Raw genomic sequence first — 16,775 nt, forward strand, 5'->3', positions numbered from 1 at the left:
TTGTTGGGGCTGTTTACGACACCGGTAAACGCCACACGGGCGGCAACGACGTGGGTGTTTTTCCGGTAATAGTTAGACAATAAGTCACAAATTTCTTGGAAGGACAGAGAGGCAGGTTCCCACAGAGGGGCTAACTAAGATAGCAGCTGATAGATCTGTGGGGAAATCCAAGATAGAAATAACGACTTACACATAGGAGCGTCGACAACGCCGAAAGCCAAGAAGTGTTGCCGCAAACTCTTCTCATAATCCTCCCAGTCTTCAGCGGCCTCGTCGTAAGGAGGGAATGGAGGCGGAGAAGAGGAAGACAGATGACGAGTAAGCGACGTCGACAACGCCTGAATAGCAGCAGTCAGCTGTGTTTGTTGTTCAATGAGCACTTGCATAAGCTGTTCCATGTCTGCCCCGTCACGAACACACAGATCCACAACGCAGTGAAAATATCCAACCTCATCGCCAAAAACTGTTATAACCTTTAATCACCAACAATTGTGTGGATGTTCAAACACTCTCACTTAGAAACAATAGCTGGTTGCATAACAACAACTCAGTATCCCTTATTCGACTGCCGTGCCGTGACATGCGGCCGACGCCGTTCGTAGCTAGGTGGCGCTCCCGCGCTCAGCGGAGTTGCGGAGCGCCTCTATCGCCGTTTGCGCGTACTGTCGTGGCGGCACTGTTAAATGTCGTGGCACTGTCACAACAAATACATCAAAGTCTACTTTCACACCTGTAAGTTGTGGAGGATGGTATGGTCATTTGCAAACTTTTTCCAGTAACACCAGGTACTAGCCTCCTACCTTCCACTAAAATAATTCAAGTTATGTTTTATTAAGATTTTCTTCTAGTTTGCTGTCTTCATGAATTTCAAGAAACTCTACTTTTGATTGAATATCGATACCTGAAAATACAATGCGATTAAAAATGAAGGAGGGGGGGGGGGGGAAGTATTCCTATGACTACAGTACTGATTGACTGTTTTAGATCAGGAAACACACATATAAACAGAAAGTTTAACTCTTAAGAGTTTCTACGGACATTCACAGATGTTCACTGTGGACTCAATTTTTGACACAGCAGATGTCTATCCGGTACTGCATTTCTAGCCAGACCCAATCCAATTTAGCCCGATCAATGGAGTTAATCGCGCCGCTGATTCACTGGCTTTGAGTCTGTAAATCCTGTTGAAATGGGGGTACGTAAACCATGTACTCACACATCACCAAAAGAAAAAATCAAGTGGTGTATGGTCAGGAGAAATGGGGTGCCGCAACAGGAATGGTACATCATTTGAGCCAGCATGACCAATCCAGCACTGTGGAATATGCTCAATGAGATGGTTAGGTACAAAGTTATGCCACTGTGGTGGGGCTCTGTCCTGACGAAAAATGAAGTCTGGTACCTCTTCTTTCAACTGGGGTAACCAGCAGAGAGAGAATATCAAGATAGGTTATGCCTGTAACAGTATATTCTGTGAAGAAGAAAGGACCGAAGACTTTGCGGTTGGTTATGGCGCAGAAAACATTGTTTCAGAGTATCATGTCCATGTTCCAGACAGGCATGCCGGTTTTGTGTACATCTACAACTACACACATAATCTGCAAGCCACCGTATGGTGCGTAGTGGAGGGTACGCAGTCTCCTTTAGAGTGAACCACACTTTCCCAGAATTCTGATTATTTACTACCTTCACACAACCCTCACATTCTCGTTCCATTTCACATTGCTTTGCAACATTATGCCCAGATTTTTAAATGACATGAGTGTGTCGAGCAGGACACTACTAATGCTGTCTAACAGTGCAGGTTTGTTTTTCCTCCTCATTTGTATCAACTTACATTTTTATACATTTAGAGCTAGCTGCCATCACCACAACAACTAGAAATTTTCTCCAAGGCATCTTGTATCCTCCTACAGTCACTCAACTCCACTATCTTCCTGCACACCACAGCATTACCAGCAAACAGCCGCAGATTGCTGCCCACCCTGTCCATCAGATCATTTATGTATATAGAACACAATAGTGGTCCTATCACATTCCCCCGTGGTACTGCTGATGATACCCTTGTCTCTGATGAACACACGTCATCGAGGACAACATACTGGCTTCTATTACTTAAGAAGCCTTCAAAGCCACTAGTGTATCTGTGAACCTTTTCCATATGCTCAGATCTTTCTCAAGAGTCTGAAGTGGGGCACCATGCCCAACGTTTCTCGAAAATCTAGACGTATGGAGTCTGCCTGTTGCCCTTCATCCATTGTTCACCATATATCATGTGAGAAAAGAGCCAGCCGAGTTTTACATGAGCGATGCTTTCTAAAACCATGCTGATTTGTGGACATAACCTTCTCAGACTCAAGGAAATTTATTATATTCATACTGAGAATACGTTCAAAAATTCTCCAGCAAACAGATGTTAAGGATACTGGTCTGTAATTTTGTGGGCCCATTCTTTTACCTTTCTTATCTTCAGCAGTCACCACTGCTTTTTTCCAGTCACTTGGGACTTTGCACTTGGTGTCAGATTTGCAATAAATGCAAGCTAAGAAAGAGGCAATGCTGTATTCTTTGTGAAACCAAACTGGGATTCCATCTGTACTTTCCTACTTATTTGTTTTCAACTCTTTCAGTTGCATCTAGAGATGTTTATTACTATGTTGTCCATATGGGAGTGTTTGATGGTTAAATAACAGTACGATTCTCCTGCACAAATGATTTCTGAAATGCAAAATTTAAAATTTCAGATTTTGTTTTGCTATCTTCACTGCCACACCAGACTGGTGTATGGAAGCCTTAGACCTGCTTCATGATTTTACATAGTACCAGAATTTTCTCAGGTTCTCGGCCAGACCTTTTGCTAAGTTGTAGATGTACGCTTCACACAGGTTTCTTTTCACGGATGCACGAATCTCTATACACTTTTTAGCCTGTCGTCATTTGTGTGTTCTCTTTTGGACGAAGAGTGCAACAGCCTTTGCTTCCTCACCATTTTCCGAATTTCACAGTTAAACCATGGTGGGCACTTTCTGTTCTTAATCCACTTACTATGTACGCAGTTCTCCAGACTACAATCTACTATCTGTTTAAACACTGCCAACAATTCCTCTATGTCCATATTACTGAACTAAGTGATGTCAATTAATTCTCAAAGTGAGATGCTAACAACTGCTTATCTTCTCTTTCTCACAGAAACTCTTTCCTACCCTATTTGACTGATTTATTAACTTCCATAAGTAAAGTCACTATGATGGCACCACGATCACTTATCCCTGTCTCTATACTGAAGCTGTTGATAAGCTCTAGCCTGTTTGTAGCTACAAAGTATACAGTATTTCCATTGCCTGTGGGCTGCCAAACTAGTTGCTCAAGATAGTTTTCGGAAAACTACTTTCAAAAGTACTTTGCAAGGCTACAAGACTGACTGATTATAATGCCCCACCCCCCTGCGATAAACCCATAGGCATCCCACTCTATATTTGGTAGCTTAGAGTCACCTCCAGCTAGTAGTGCATGATCTGGGTATTTGCACACTACTGACCACAGGCTTCCTTTGAAGCTCCAGAACTGTCAAAGTGGAATCGGGTGGCTAGTAATAACACTCACCAATGAACTTGGTTTCACTTAGACCTGTTAATACACAACCAGGCAACTTCACTGTCATACTCAACTTCAACCTCAATTGTGAAAATATTTTTGTCAACTGTGATGAACACACCTCCTCCTATGGCATCTAATCTGTCTCTTAGACAGATGTTCCATGAATCACTAAATATTTCAAAGCTTTCTACTTCAGGTTTCTGCCACTCTTGATCCAAAGAATAATTTGAGCATGAGACATTTCCTGGAGGAGAATAAATTTCGGAAGCTTTGTTACGGATACTTTTGACAATTTACTGATAAAATTTTTACAGTTAAAGTCTGTCTACTCTGAACGTGGTCTGACTTTGCTGTCTTCAGATCAACAGGTGAGTGTTCATCAGAGTACCTCAAACTACTGCCTAGCCTAGAGAACATCCATGCGTACTCCACAAGTAGACTGCTACCTAAGTAACTGCTTCCTTTGTGTAGTGCACCCCTGACCTATCATGGTGATTCCTACAAATCCCCACCTGATAATGCAGGTCTACAAATCTGCAGCCAAGATTGTCACACAGCCAATGAAGCCTTTGGTTGAGACCCTCCACTCAGTTCCACTCCAAAAGACCCTGATCATCTCTGAACAATACTGCAAATTTTGAGCTCTGCCTGCACTCAGTGTGTGAGGCTAGTAGCCTTCACCACCTCCACCAGCCACCTGTAAGAACTGAGGATTGCCTCATAACCCGTGCGACAGGCATCATCGGTGCCGACGTGAGCCACAACTTTAAGATCTCTGCGCCCTGCAAACTTTATAGCCTCAGGCAAGGCCACCTCCACATTTTAGATGAGGTGCTCTGGCAGATGTACCAAGTACACATTGGCTTTCTTTCCAGCCTCGAATGGCACCTTCCTAAGGGGCTCCATAATGCGCCTAACATTGGATCAGCTGATAACTAGCAAACCCCCGCCGACGAGTGCCTGCTCGGATACTGCTGAATGGAAGGCCATCTGTTCACTCGTAGTGTAAATATATGAGGCCAGAAAGTCAACCCCCACATTGGCCCTCTGCCTCTAGTAACACAAAAGTGTTACCACCTGCCAATCACCCTGCTGTGAGGGTTGATCTATCACGTCAGGAACACTGGGAGGAGACCTGGAAGCAGAACTTGGGGGTGAAACAAGCGACACCTGGCGGTGTCCCATATGATGTGTGTGATTCTCTGCAACCGCTACACCCTGAGGCAGCAGTGTGAAGGTGTCTGACCATAGCCAAAAATTCATTCAGTTGTTTGTGAACTGCAGCCAGGTACTCTGGTGTCCACACGCAGCATGCATGCATGCATGCATGCATCCTACACATGCTAGCAAGACTAACTGAAGCACTAGTTATAAAAGCCTAGATACACAACTTGCTACCCTCCTGATATGTCACCAATGAACGCTGATGAAAAAATGAGTTGTGTAGCTGGCTGTTCTGAAAAAATGAAAGCAACACTGCTGGCTGCCTGAATTTTCACACACAGTTAATCATGCATTATTAAACCTCTTAATTAGAAAAACACACATGAAATTTAAGAAATATACTACTAGTAGAACACAGGGATAGCTAAATATGTAACTCGCTACTCTGGAGATGTGAGCAGTCTCCATTTTGGTTTATCAACTAGTTTCAGCACCTGCAAGATTTGAACTGCATACCCTTGCTCAATGCATGCCATACTGTTCACTGCAAAACATTCACTTCTCTGTTGGCACGACATAGGTATTTTCTGGGGCATCACATTCATTGTCAATGGATGGTCCTCTCACAGTTTTCTTCTTGCATATGTATCCCGTCACCTTGAACTGCTTTGACCATCTAGCAGTATTGTGATGGTGTGGTGCCACTTTGCAAAAGCTAGGTCTGAAAATGTCTTTGAACAATTATTATTGATGATGTTTTTATGTATTCTATGACAATACGCCTTTTCTATCAGGGATGCCACCATTTTGAATACTAATGCACGTGATTAACAACAACAGCGACTTTCCATTATTTCACTGTTGCCAACCTAAACTGTGAGAGCTAGTCTTCCAGGTTATACATGTATTTCTGAACTAAAGTAATTACTGTAATCACAGGAATATTTTATTTTTGTCCCATTCAATTTGAACCACCCTGTATTCCTTTACCCCGTGTGGGGGATGCTGGTCCCCCATCAGACGCCTCCCCAAGCGGCGGAGAGGAGAATGTTCTACTGATATGGAGGGTACCAGGGAAATAAAATACCTTGAGCAGACCAAAATCAGCAGGTATGAGGGTCAATGGCTTGGAAGAAGTCCGCAGAGGGGTTTTGAAAGGCTAAGGATGCTCCCTTGAAAATGGAGCCAGCTACCTGGCGAGCTGTAAGGGGGCAACCGCCCCCCCCTCCCCCCCAATGGTTGGGTGGAAGATCAACAGTCTTCCCCTGTAAAAACCAGTTGCTGCGAATGTTAACAAATGAATAAGCCAGACAGATATTTTGATGACGACCACAAAAAAAAAAAAAAAGAGGATACAAGAAATGTACATGGGAACATGGAAAGTGTGGAACCTATACCAAGCTGGAGGCCCATGTCAGCTGCTAATGGAAGTAAACAATTACAGTATAAAAATATTGGCTCTCCAGGAAATTAGGTGGAAGGGGAGTGACATAATGAACTCGGGGAAATTTCACTACCTTCTATAGTGGCAGGACAACAAATACCATTGGAACAAGTTTTGTGGTCACTAAAGAACTGAAACATGCAGTGTTGGGCTTCAAACCAATCAATGAATGGAGCTCCATGTTAAAATTAAGGGGAAAATTTTCAAACTTAACAGTGATAAATGTACATGCACCCACACAGGAGGCAGATGAACAACAGAAGGACGAGTTTTATAGCGAAGTTAGAGCAATTGTATGTTCAGGCTCCCAAACATGATAAGATGTTAATGGGAGACTTGAATGCAAAAATATTAAAAGGAGAGGCCCATCAGCCAACTTTAGGAGGACATAGCCTCCATATTTTGCTATAAGCAAAAACATGATTGTCAGCAGTACATGTTTCCCACACAAAAACACACACAAAGAAACAAAGATTCTTCCAGATGGACAAACTAGAAATCATATAGACCATACATTGCCTGATTGAAGACACAGATCAGACAATGTATTTTGGGAGCCAACATGGAGCTCACTGCAGTTCAAACCATAATCTAGTGAGAATTAAGTTTAGGCAAAGTATTTCACTGTTGAGGAGACAAAAAGGTCACAAACAATAGAGTTTTAACATTAAGAAACTGAAGTTAGAAGAAATACGGAGAGAGTATCAGACAAAAATAGAAGAGGTGATTAAGAATGATATCAACATGCCAAATGAACTTACAGAAATAATGTGGAAATGTCAGACTGCAATCCTCGAGGCAGCTGGAGAAGTTTTGGGTTGCATACAGTCTCAAAGGAAGGCAGATTGGTTTGACGAAGAATGTACAAGAAGAACTAAGGAACATAACATAGAATGAATGGAATTATTTCATAGAAGCAGTAGAGCATATCTGAATGAATATAATGAGAAGCACCATGCAGCTGAGAGGGTTTGCAGACAGAAGAAAAAGAGCACTAGAAAAAAATTGGTAGTAGTTAAACAGCTAGGAGATGGGAAGCAAATACATGAAATGTACCAAAGGATTAAAGAAGGAAAGCCTGGGTTTCAAGCCAGAACAAATATGTGTAGGAGAAAAGAAGGGGATTTGATAGGGAAGAGTAATAAAATACTTGAAAGATGGTCAGTATACTTCCAAGAGTTCCTGAATCCAGAAGTAGAAAGATTTGAATGATAAGAACTGGTGGAAATAACTTATTACGGACCAGAGGTCTTAACACCAGAACCCACACTGAAGAAAGTGATATGCGCTATTAAGATGTTAAAAAACAATAAGGCACCTGGAGCAGATCAGATCCAGGCAGAACTTCTCAAATATAGTGGGGATACACTGAGTTTATGTGATCGCTCTAAGCTTGTTGACACCAGTGCCTACCAATTTAAATTGTATATTACAGCACTGAGGATGGTCCCTAAGTGACCGAAAATCGATTTTGCGGTTAATAAAACAAAAAAATACGTCCAATGCTGTCTCTCCTTCTAAGTATATCCATTATCTGGTCGTGGTGCACAGGACACTCCATGTAGTTGCCAATCAATTTTTTTTACACAATCCAATCTAACCACTGTCACAAATGATGAAGATGATGATGATGATGATGATGATGACAACACTAACACCCAGTCCCAGGGCAGAGAAAATCCCCAACCCAGCTGGGAATCGAACCCACGACCCTGTGATCCAGAGGCAGCAACGCTAGCCACTAGACCACGAGCTGCGGACTTGACATTGAGGTGCAAGCTAGAATAGCAACAGGCAACAGATGGTACCTTGCTGCACTACCCATGCTTAGGAGCTCACTTCTATAACTAAAAACTAAAATCCTCATTTACAAAACAATTATAAGACCGGCTGTTATGTATGGTGCTGAGATGCTGACCATGACTGCAAATAAGGAAAGGATCCTTAGCATTTAGGAGAGAAAGGTTCTGCGTAACATATACTGCCCAATATATGATCAAGAATGTTGGCTCATCCGTACAAATGTAGAACTAGATAACATTTTGAAGAAACTGACAATGTCATCACCATTAAAATAAGAAGACTGCGGTGGGCACAACACACGGTCAGAATTGAGTAAGACAGAACATGTAAGAGCATTTTTTGATGGCAAGGCTGGAGGCAGATGATGGAAGGGATGTCCCAGAAAGAGATGGGTGGATGGAATTGAAGAAAACATGAAAAAGCCAAGTGCCAGAGGATGGAGACACCAAGCAACGGACCGGATAGCACGGCAGGACATTGTGTTGCAGGCCAAGGCTCTTCAAGGGATGTGGAGCTGAGTAGTAAGTAAGTATACAAGTATTCCTCTACACACTAGTGGTTTTACAATGGGTTCTTCCCATTTCCTGCCGAGTATAGACTGGGGTGTCTATGGATTCATTGCGGGGGGAACAGACAGACAGTCATGTGAAACACTTTTGAACACATTTTCTGAAATCTGTCTTGAGCAGCTAGTTCAGCAGCCCACACACAATGAAAACATCTTAGACCTTGTAGCCACAAATAGGCTAGACCTTGTTGACAATGTCAGTACAGAAATGGGGATTAGCGATCATGATGTTAGTATAGCAACTGTGATTACTAAAGTTAAAAAGTCAATCAAGAAGGGTAGCAGAGTGTTTCTACTAGATAGAGCAGATGAACAGTTATTAACATCTCACTTAGACAGTGAATTGGCAACACTTAGTTCCAGTAAGATGGATGTAGCGAAATTATGGGCAAAGTTTAAGCAGATTGCAAGTCGTGGTCTGGAGGGTTATGTGCCTAGTAAGTGCATAAAGGATGGAAAACACCCACCATGGTTTAATAATGAAATTCAGTGGATGCTGAAGAAACAGAGGATGCACAAATGATGACAAGCAAAGGTTAGCAGAGATTCGTGCATCTGTGAAAAGATCTATGCGCGAAGCACAAAACAATACCACTGTTACACCTTAGCAAAAGCAGAGAACCCGAGAAAATTCTGGTCATGTGTAAAATTGCTAAGCGGGCCTAAGGCTTATATTCAATCCCTTGTTGACCAGTCATGTGTGGCAGTTGAAGATAGCAAAATGAAAGCCAAAGTTTTAAATTTCACATACAAGAAATCATTCACGCAGGAGAACCATGCAAACATACTGCCATTTGACCATTGGACATGCTCCCGTATGGACGACATAGAAATAAGCACAGCTGGCATAGAGAAACAACTAAAAGATTTGAAAACAAATAAACCACCACGTCCGGATGGAACCCCAGTTCGATTTTACAAAGAGTACTCTATGGCATTGGCCTTTTACCTAGCTTGCATTTATCGTGAATCTCTCACCCCGCAAAAAGTCCCAACTGACTGGAAAAAAGTGCAGGTGACTCCAGTATATAAGAAACATAAAAGAATGGACCCGCAAAATTACAGGCCAATATTCCTAACTTGTATTTGCTGCACAATCCTTGAACATATTCTCAGTTTGGATATAATAAATTTTCTTGAGACTAAGAAGCTTACATCCATGAATCAGCATGGTTTTAGAAAGCATTGCTCATGCAAAACTCAGCTTGCCCTTTTCTCACATGATATACTGAGAACTATGGGTGAAAGGAACCAGGCAGATTCCACGTTTCTAGATTTCCAGAAAGCATCTGACACAGTGGCCCATTGCAGGCTGTTAATGAAGGTATGAGCATATGGAGTAAGTTCACATACATGTGAGTGGCTCAAAGACTTCTTAAATAACAGAAACCAGTACCTTGTCCTCGGCAGCGAGTGTTCATCAGAGATAAGGGTATCGCCAAGAGTGCTCTAGGGAAGTGTCATAGGACCTCTGTTGTTCTCTATATACATAAATGATTTGGCAGACAGGGAGGGCAGCAATCTGCAGTTGTTTTCTGATGATACCGTGGTGCAGTATGGTGTTGAAGTTTAGAGACTGAAAGAAGATAAAAGACGACTTAGACAAAATTTGCAGTTGGTGCGATGAATGACGGCTAGCCCTAAATGTGGAAAAATATAAGTTAATGCAAATGAGTAGGAAGAACAAACCTGTAATATTTGAATATAGTATTACTAGTGTCCTGCTTGACACAGCCAAGTTGTTTAAATATCTGGGCGTAACGTTGCAAGTGATCCGAGGTGGAATGAGCATGTGAAAACTGTGGTAGGGAAGGCAAATGGTCGACTTCGGCTTATTGGGAGAATTTTAGGAAAGTGTTGTTCACCTGTAAAAGAGACCCTGTATAGGACGCTGGTGCAAACTATTCTTGAGTACTGCTAGAGTGTTTGGGATCCGTACCAGGTTGGATTGAAGGAAGACATCAAAACAATTCAGAGTGTATAGGGGAAGACATTATCCAGCTGTGGATATCAAATAATTGGTTATGCTAATACCAAATAATAAGAGTCATAAAAACACTGACAATAAAGATTATTTGATAAAAATAATTTTGAGTGGCCGCTACTCTCTAATTGAACCCTTTTCATTTTTACCCTTCAAAGGACAATTACCCCCATGTTGTGAATACTGTGCCAAATACTTACTACCTATGAAGGTTATGTGGTAACCGTATCTCAAATTAATAAACATGGAAGGAAAGATGTTTTCTAACGTTATGGAGACCGTTTTTTCTACTGCCCATGTGACATTTCCAAAATCACCAGACCAATCTTACTGTACTGTTATGATGCAACGATACGTCACAAACAGCTAAATTCATTTAGTATACTGCAGAAGTAAAGTTTATGCTAAGAAAGCAATTTTCTAACTTGCATTGTCACATGCAACAAGTCTTGAATAATTGCCAACCAAACAGGAATATGCTTAGTGAAACCTTCAGTATACTGAAGTAGGAATTTTCATCACTGCATATGCATATTTCACAAGTGGTCAGAGTATGTTGGGAGCGATTTTTTGGTGCAGAAGTGATAACAGCTGTCAAAATGCAGATCCTGTTGTTGTTTGGTGAGCTCAATATAGTCAGAAATATGGGTGGAGCTGTCACTGAGGCTGAGGTCAACATCTGGGAAGGTGGCATGTCAGGCCGAGGAGGACCAAATGAAACAAATGGGACAGAAGGAGTTGAGGGTACAGAGAAATGACAGAAAGGTGTCTCAGTCCAGGGTCCAGATCATGAAAATATCATCAGTAGACCTGAACTGGACAAAAGATCTGGGGTTTTGGGAGGCTAAGAAAGTTTCCTCTAAATGGTCCACTAACAGGTCGGCACAGAAGGATGGCATGTGGGTGCTTGCAGCAGTACTGTGGATTCAAGAAGGTAGTGCGCGATAGTGGCGAGGCCACAGGAATGGGGGACATTAGCATACAGGGAGTTGGCATCAATATTGAGGAGTAGGGATCTAAATGGTAACAGGATGTGGATGGTTGAGAGTCTGCGAAGGAAGTGGAGGCTAGGCAGACACTTGGTCACAGTTGTCGGTTGACAAAAGAGGAGACACTTTCATTGAGAGCATGGTATATGGCAGCACCAACTCAAACGACATGCGACATACCACCCGTACATGGAATTTTTCAAATTGCTAGATTCCTTACACCTGCCATCTGAAGCTCCATCAAGTAAACCACTTGCTTTCATAGTCGTGTATTGTGTGGCTGATGTAACACTCTTTACAGACTATGCTGATTTTTTTCAGAGATTATCCTGCTCATGACAAGTCTTTCCATCGCTTTTGGCCTTTCCTATTCTATTTTCTTCTCCAGGCTCTGTATTTCAGGTCAGCATTGTAGTTCAGTCTCTATTTATTTGTTCCTTTCTTTATTTGTTTATAACTATAACTGAATTATTTAAAAATATATTGCAACAATGGGAAACTAGCACCGAACCAGACTAAATTTTTTGAAAAATTTTGTTGTATTTGCTAATCTATTTATATTTGTCAGATAACTAGTCCCTTTCCTTTTCTGTAGCCCTAACGACATCATCATTAAAAAAATGTGAAAAGTCAATAATATAAACTGCAAAATACAGCTGAAAACTGGTCTCTGTAAGTTCATAAAATATTGCCCCAGTTTCAAATATAGATTGGGCTTCAAGAGTTTCTTTTCTTTTTACCACTGCCTTACTAAGAAGTAGAACTTTTTTTTAGAAATAATATGATATCCTTTACCTGTACACGAAGTATTCTCAGCTGCACTATACTTTCATTATCTTCCTCCTTGCTCCTCTCAGTGGAAAGCTGCAGCCGTCCAACGAGGTTGATTTTCCCCCGTTTCTGAAGCTTTCCATTCTTCCTATAGGATAATAGCAGACGGCAAATGGGGTAAGTGTGTGTTTACTGTAAATGACAAGTAGTTTTGGTTTAAGAAAATAAATGACAACACAGCCTTCAAAATAACTTCGTTACAGTGACTTATCTGCAGAAACTGCACTACATTTTGCGAAGTTTCTTCAACAACATATACACTGCATTTTCATATTCTGCAACCCATTTTATTACAAGATGTACAACTTTGCTTCCGCCGTTTGCTGATAGGTGGCAACAACAGTAAGTAGCGGTCGAAAGAAACAGATCGCAGATGTCAGGCAGTTAGCTTGGACCTCGGTCAACATAACATCATTTAATTTGTGTATGCATCATAAAGTTGTTCTTGATCGAAAATGTCAGTTTATGAGCCTAATTCTTGTCACTTGTGGGAGGTGTTACTGTTTTGTTTCAATATGAAGAAAACCGTGGCTCAGTCTCATCGAATGCTCTCAAGTACATATAGTAAGGATACCATTAGTGAAAGAACATGTCATGAGTGATTTCAATGCTTCAAGAACAGTGATTTTAACGTCTTACCGGCATAGTGGTGGAATAGAGATTGTTTTCGAAGATGCAGAATTGGAGACATTGCTGAGTGAAGACTCACGTTAAACTCGATACGAACTGGCACAATTAGTGGGAGCGACATAGCAAGCCATTTCAAAATGTCTCAAGCCTATGGGCATGATTCAGAAAGAAGGAACTTGGGTCCTGTATGAGCTGAAACTAAGAAGACGTTGAATGGCGTGTCTGTGTTTGTGAACAGTTGCTTCAGAGGCAAAAACGGAAGGGATTTCTGGATCGCATTGTGACCGAGGACGAAAAATGGGTTCATTGCTATAACCCTAAACACAAAAAGTCATGGGGATATCCTGGTCATGCTTCCACATTGACGGCCAAACCAAATATTCACGGCTCCAAGATCATGCTCTGCATTTGGTGGGACCAGCTCGGCGTTGAATACTACAAGGTGTTAAATACTACAAGGTGTTAAAACCAAATGAAACCATCACAGGTGCTCGTTACTGAACGCAATTAGCCCTAATGCGTTTGAGCAGAGCATTAAAAGACAATATAGCAAGAGGCACGATAAAGTCATTTTGCATCACGACAACGCTCGACCCCATGTTGCAAAAGAGGTGTAAAAACGTACTTGGAAATGTTAAAATGGGAAGTCCTACCCCACCCGCCGTATTCTCCAGACATTGTTCCCTCTGACTATCGCCTGTTTAGATCAATGGCGCATAGCCTGGCTGACCAACACTTCCGATCTCATGAAGAAGTTACAAATTAGATCGATTCACGGATTGCTTCAAAAGATGAATAATTTTTTAGATGCGGGATTCGTACATTGCCCGAAAGATGGGAGAAAGCAGTGGCCAGCAATGGAAAACACTCTGAATGATACGTGTGTAACCAATTTGTTTCCTTAAAGCCTCAAATATTGGAGAAAAATGGCGGAAGCAAAGTTGTACACCTTTTAGTTCTTTTAGGTGATTGGACTCATGTTTCGCAGTCTCTCAAACCTTCCACTAACCACTCAATAATCGAGGAGAGAAGTTAATGCAGAACAAGACATTCACTCAGTCTTTCAGCCTGAAAACTTTCCTGAGAATGATACTCGACATTGATCGAGTCACTGTGGTAAGAATGAAACTAGGCACCACTGCATGAAATGGCAATTTTCTAATGGCCTACTTTCCCTGTAGTTGAAATGCCAGATTTCCTGGTAAGAAGGTATCTGCATACAATTGTTTCAGAGTTAGTTGCAAATGAGGTAGGATTATTATTTTTGTTAGTGAAACAAACATTAAGTAACCTCAACAAATACCTTACAAATTTAAATATATTCTTTCCACACACATTATTATGAAGTACAGAAAATTTACCCTATTAATTGTCTAAAATGGCAAATTAAACAGTATATACACTACTTGATGAAAAAAGTGAATACGTGGTCAGATGTCAACATAACTTCATAAATTATACACCGTCAGTGGAGTGGGTACATGAATGATTACTGTTGCCCTTCTCTCGGACAGAGAGAACAGTCACCAAAGTGCTTTAGATTGTTTGTGTTTAGCAGTATTACTGAGCCTAGTAGGATATATAAAGGGTACAAGCAGCGTGAGATGTCAAGGGACCGCCAAAGGACACAAGGATGCCACACACTCGGGCGAGACGACCTTATCGGCACCTGACAGACTTTGAAGGAGGCCTCGTTCTGGTTTCCCATTTGGTCAGCTAGTTGAATCGTGCAATATCCAAATTTGTGGGGCATTCAGATGTGACAGTGACCCGATCTCAGACCGTATGGGAATGTGAGGGGAGGCATACTCGTCGTCAAGTTTCCTGTCTACCACTCCAGGGGAGGATTACCATGTCGTGCAAGTACATCTTAGCCCCTTCACATCTGAGAACAAGTAAAAGAATCTCTGCAAATTTCTCCACCACCCCACAACACTGGTCTGAGACTAGTAGTAGCTGGACTAAGGAATTACCATCCCATGCACAGGCTGCCATTACAACCACAACACGAACGGTTGCATTCAGACAGAAGCCATGACTGGGAAGTACAGACAGCCGATGAATGGCGATGCATCGTGTTCGGTGATGAATTGCGCTTTTGCACTACCCAGATGACTGTTGTCAGCAGGTATGGCAGTGAGCTGGAGAGAGATCCCATAAGTCCTATATTTTGGAGAGGATCGGCAGTGTTACTCCCCCTCTCACGGTGTGGGGAGCCATCAGGTACTGCTTCAGATCACGGACGGTAGTGATTTGGGGAATTCTGATGGCGGAATATTATGTCACAGGTGTCCTGCACCTGCAGGTGTTACCTCTCACGTGACAGTATTGTGATCCCAGTTTTTGAAACGACAATGCTCAACCATACACGACATGTGTCCACAAACTGTCTGTGTGATCTGAGTTACTTTCATAGCCAGCAAGATCTCCAGATCTGCCTGACAGAATGTGTGGTACTGACTAGAATGTGAACTTTGTCGCAGTGCCAGTATCTGAGATATTGACGATCAACTGCAACAGTTGTGGGCCAGCTTGCCTCAGTAAAGGATAAAATGGTTTTAGACATCCTCCCTAACTGAATCGATGCATTCAGCCAGGCCATAGAGAGTGCAATGTCATAATGGTAAGTAGGCTCATACTAATGATGGTAAGTAGGCTCATACTAATGATGGTAAATTTGACATTACTTACCCTCTCATATCGTGAAGTTTCATATCATTTCTTTCCTCTTTCTTTTCTACATCTACATCTACATTTATACTCCGCAAGCCACCCAACAGTGTGTGGTGGAGGGCATTTTACGTGCCACTGTCATTACCTTCCTTTTCTGTTCCAGTCGCGTATGGTTCGCGGGAAGAACGACTGCCGGAAAGCCTCCGTGCGTGCTCGAATCTCTCTAATTTTACATTCGTGATCTCCAAGGGAGGTATAAGTAGGGGGAAGCAATATATTCGATACCTCATCCAGAAACGCACCCTCTCGAAACCTGGCGAGCAAGCTACACCGCGATGCAGAGCGCCTCTCTTGCAGAGTCTGCCACTTAAGTTTGCTAAACATCTCCGTAACGCTATCACGGTTACCAAATAATCATTCCACTTCAAATCGTTCTGCACGCATACTCCCAGATATTTTACAGAAGTAACTGCTACCAGCGTTTGTTCCGCTATCACGTAATCATACAATAAAGGATCCTTCTTTCTATGTATTCGCAATACTTTACATTTGTCTATGTTAAGGGTCAGTTGCCACTCCCTGCACCAAGTGTCTATCCGCTGCAGATCTTCCTGCATTTCGCCACAATTTTCTAATGCTGCAACTTCTCTGTATACTACAGCATCATCCGCGAAAAGCCACATGGAACTTCCGACACTATCTACTAGGTCATTTTTATATATATATATATATATATATATATATATATTTTTTTTTTGAAAAGTAATGGTCCCATAACACTCCCCTGTGGCACGCCAGAGGTTACTTTAACGTCTGTAGACGTCTCTCCATTGATAACAACATGCTGTGTTCTGTTTGCTAAAAATTCTTCAATCCAGAAACACAGCTGGTCTGATATTCCGTAGGCTCTTACTTTGTTTATCAGGCGGCAGTGCGGAACTGTATCGAACGCCTTCTGGAAGTCAAGGAAAATAGCATCTCCCTGGGAGCCTGTATCTAATATTTTCTGGGTCTCATGAACAAATAAAGCAAGTTGGGTCTCACACGATCGCTGTTTCCGGAATCCATGTTGATTCCTACGGAGTAGATTCT

The 16,775-nt window shown here is 42.0% G+C and overlaps 1 protein-coding gene across 3 annotated transcripts in view; it reads right to left on the reverse strand.

Annotated features, from left to right (window-relative positions):
* LOC124554764 (cullin-5) overlaps positions 1 to 16,775 on the reverse strand; it is a 243,311-nt gene that overhangs the window by 13,203 nt on the left and 213,333 nt on the right. For 2 of the 3 annotated variants that reach the window (XM_047128412.1, XM_047128411.1), the window contains exon 15: positions 12,345 to 12,468. In XM_047128412.1, coding sequence (XP_046984368.1) covers positions 12,345 to 12,468 — 124 coding nt within the window. Of the gene's footprint in view, positions 1 to 12,344; positions 12,513 to 16,775 lie in introns of all 3 variants that reach the window. The other variant, XM_047128413.1, reaches the window with a different exon arrangement.

Source organism: Schistocerca americana, chromosome X, assembly GCF_021461395.2.
Source record: "Schistocerca americana isolate TAMUIC-IGC-003095 chromosome X, iqSchAmer2.1, whole genome shotgun sequence".
NCBI lineage: Eukaryota > Metazoa > Arthropoda > Insecta > Orthoptera > Acrididae > Schistocerca > Schistocerca americana.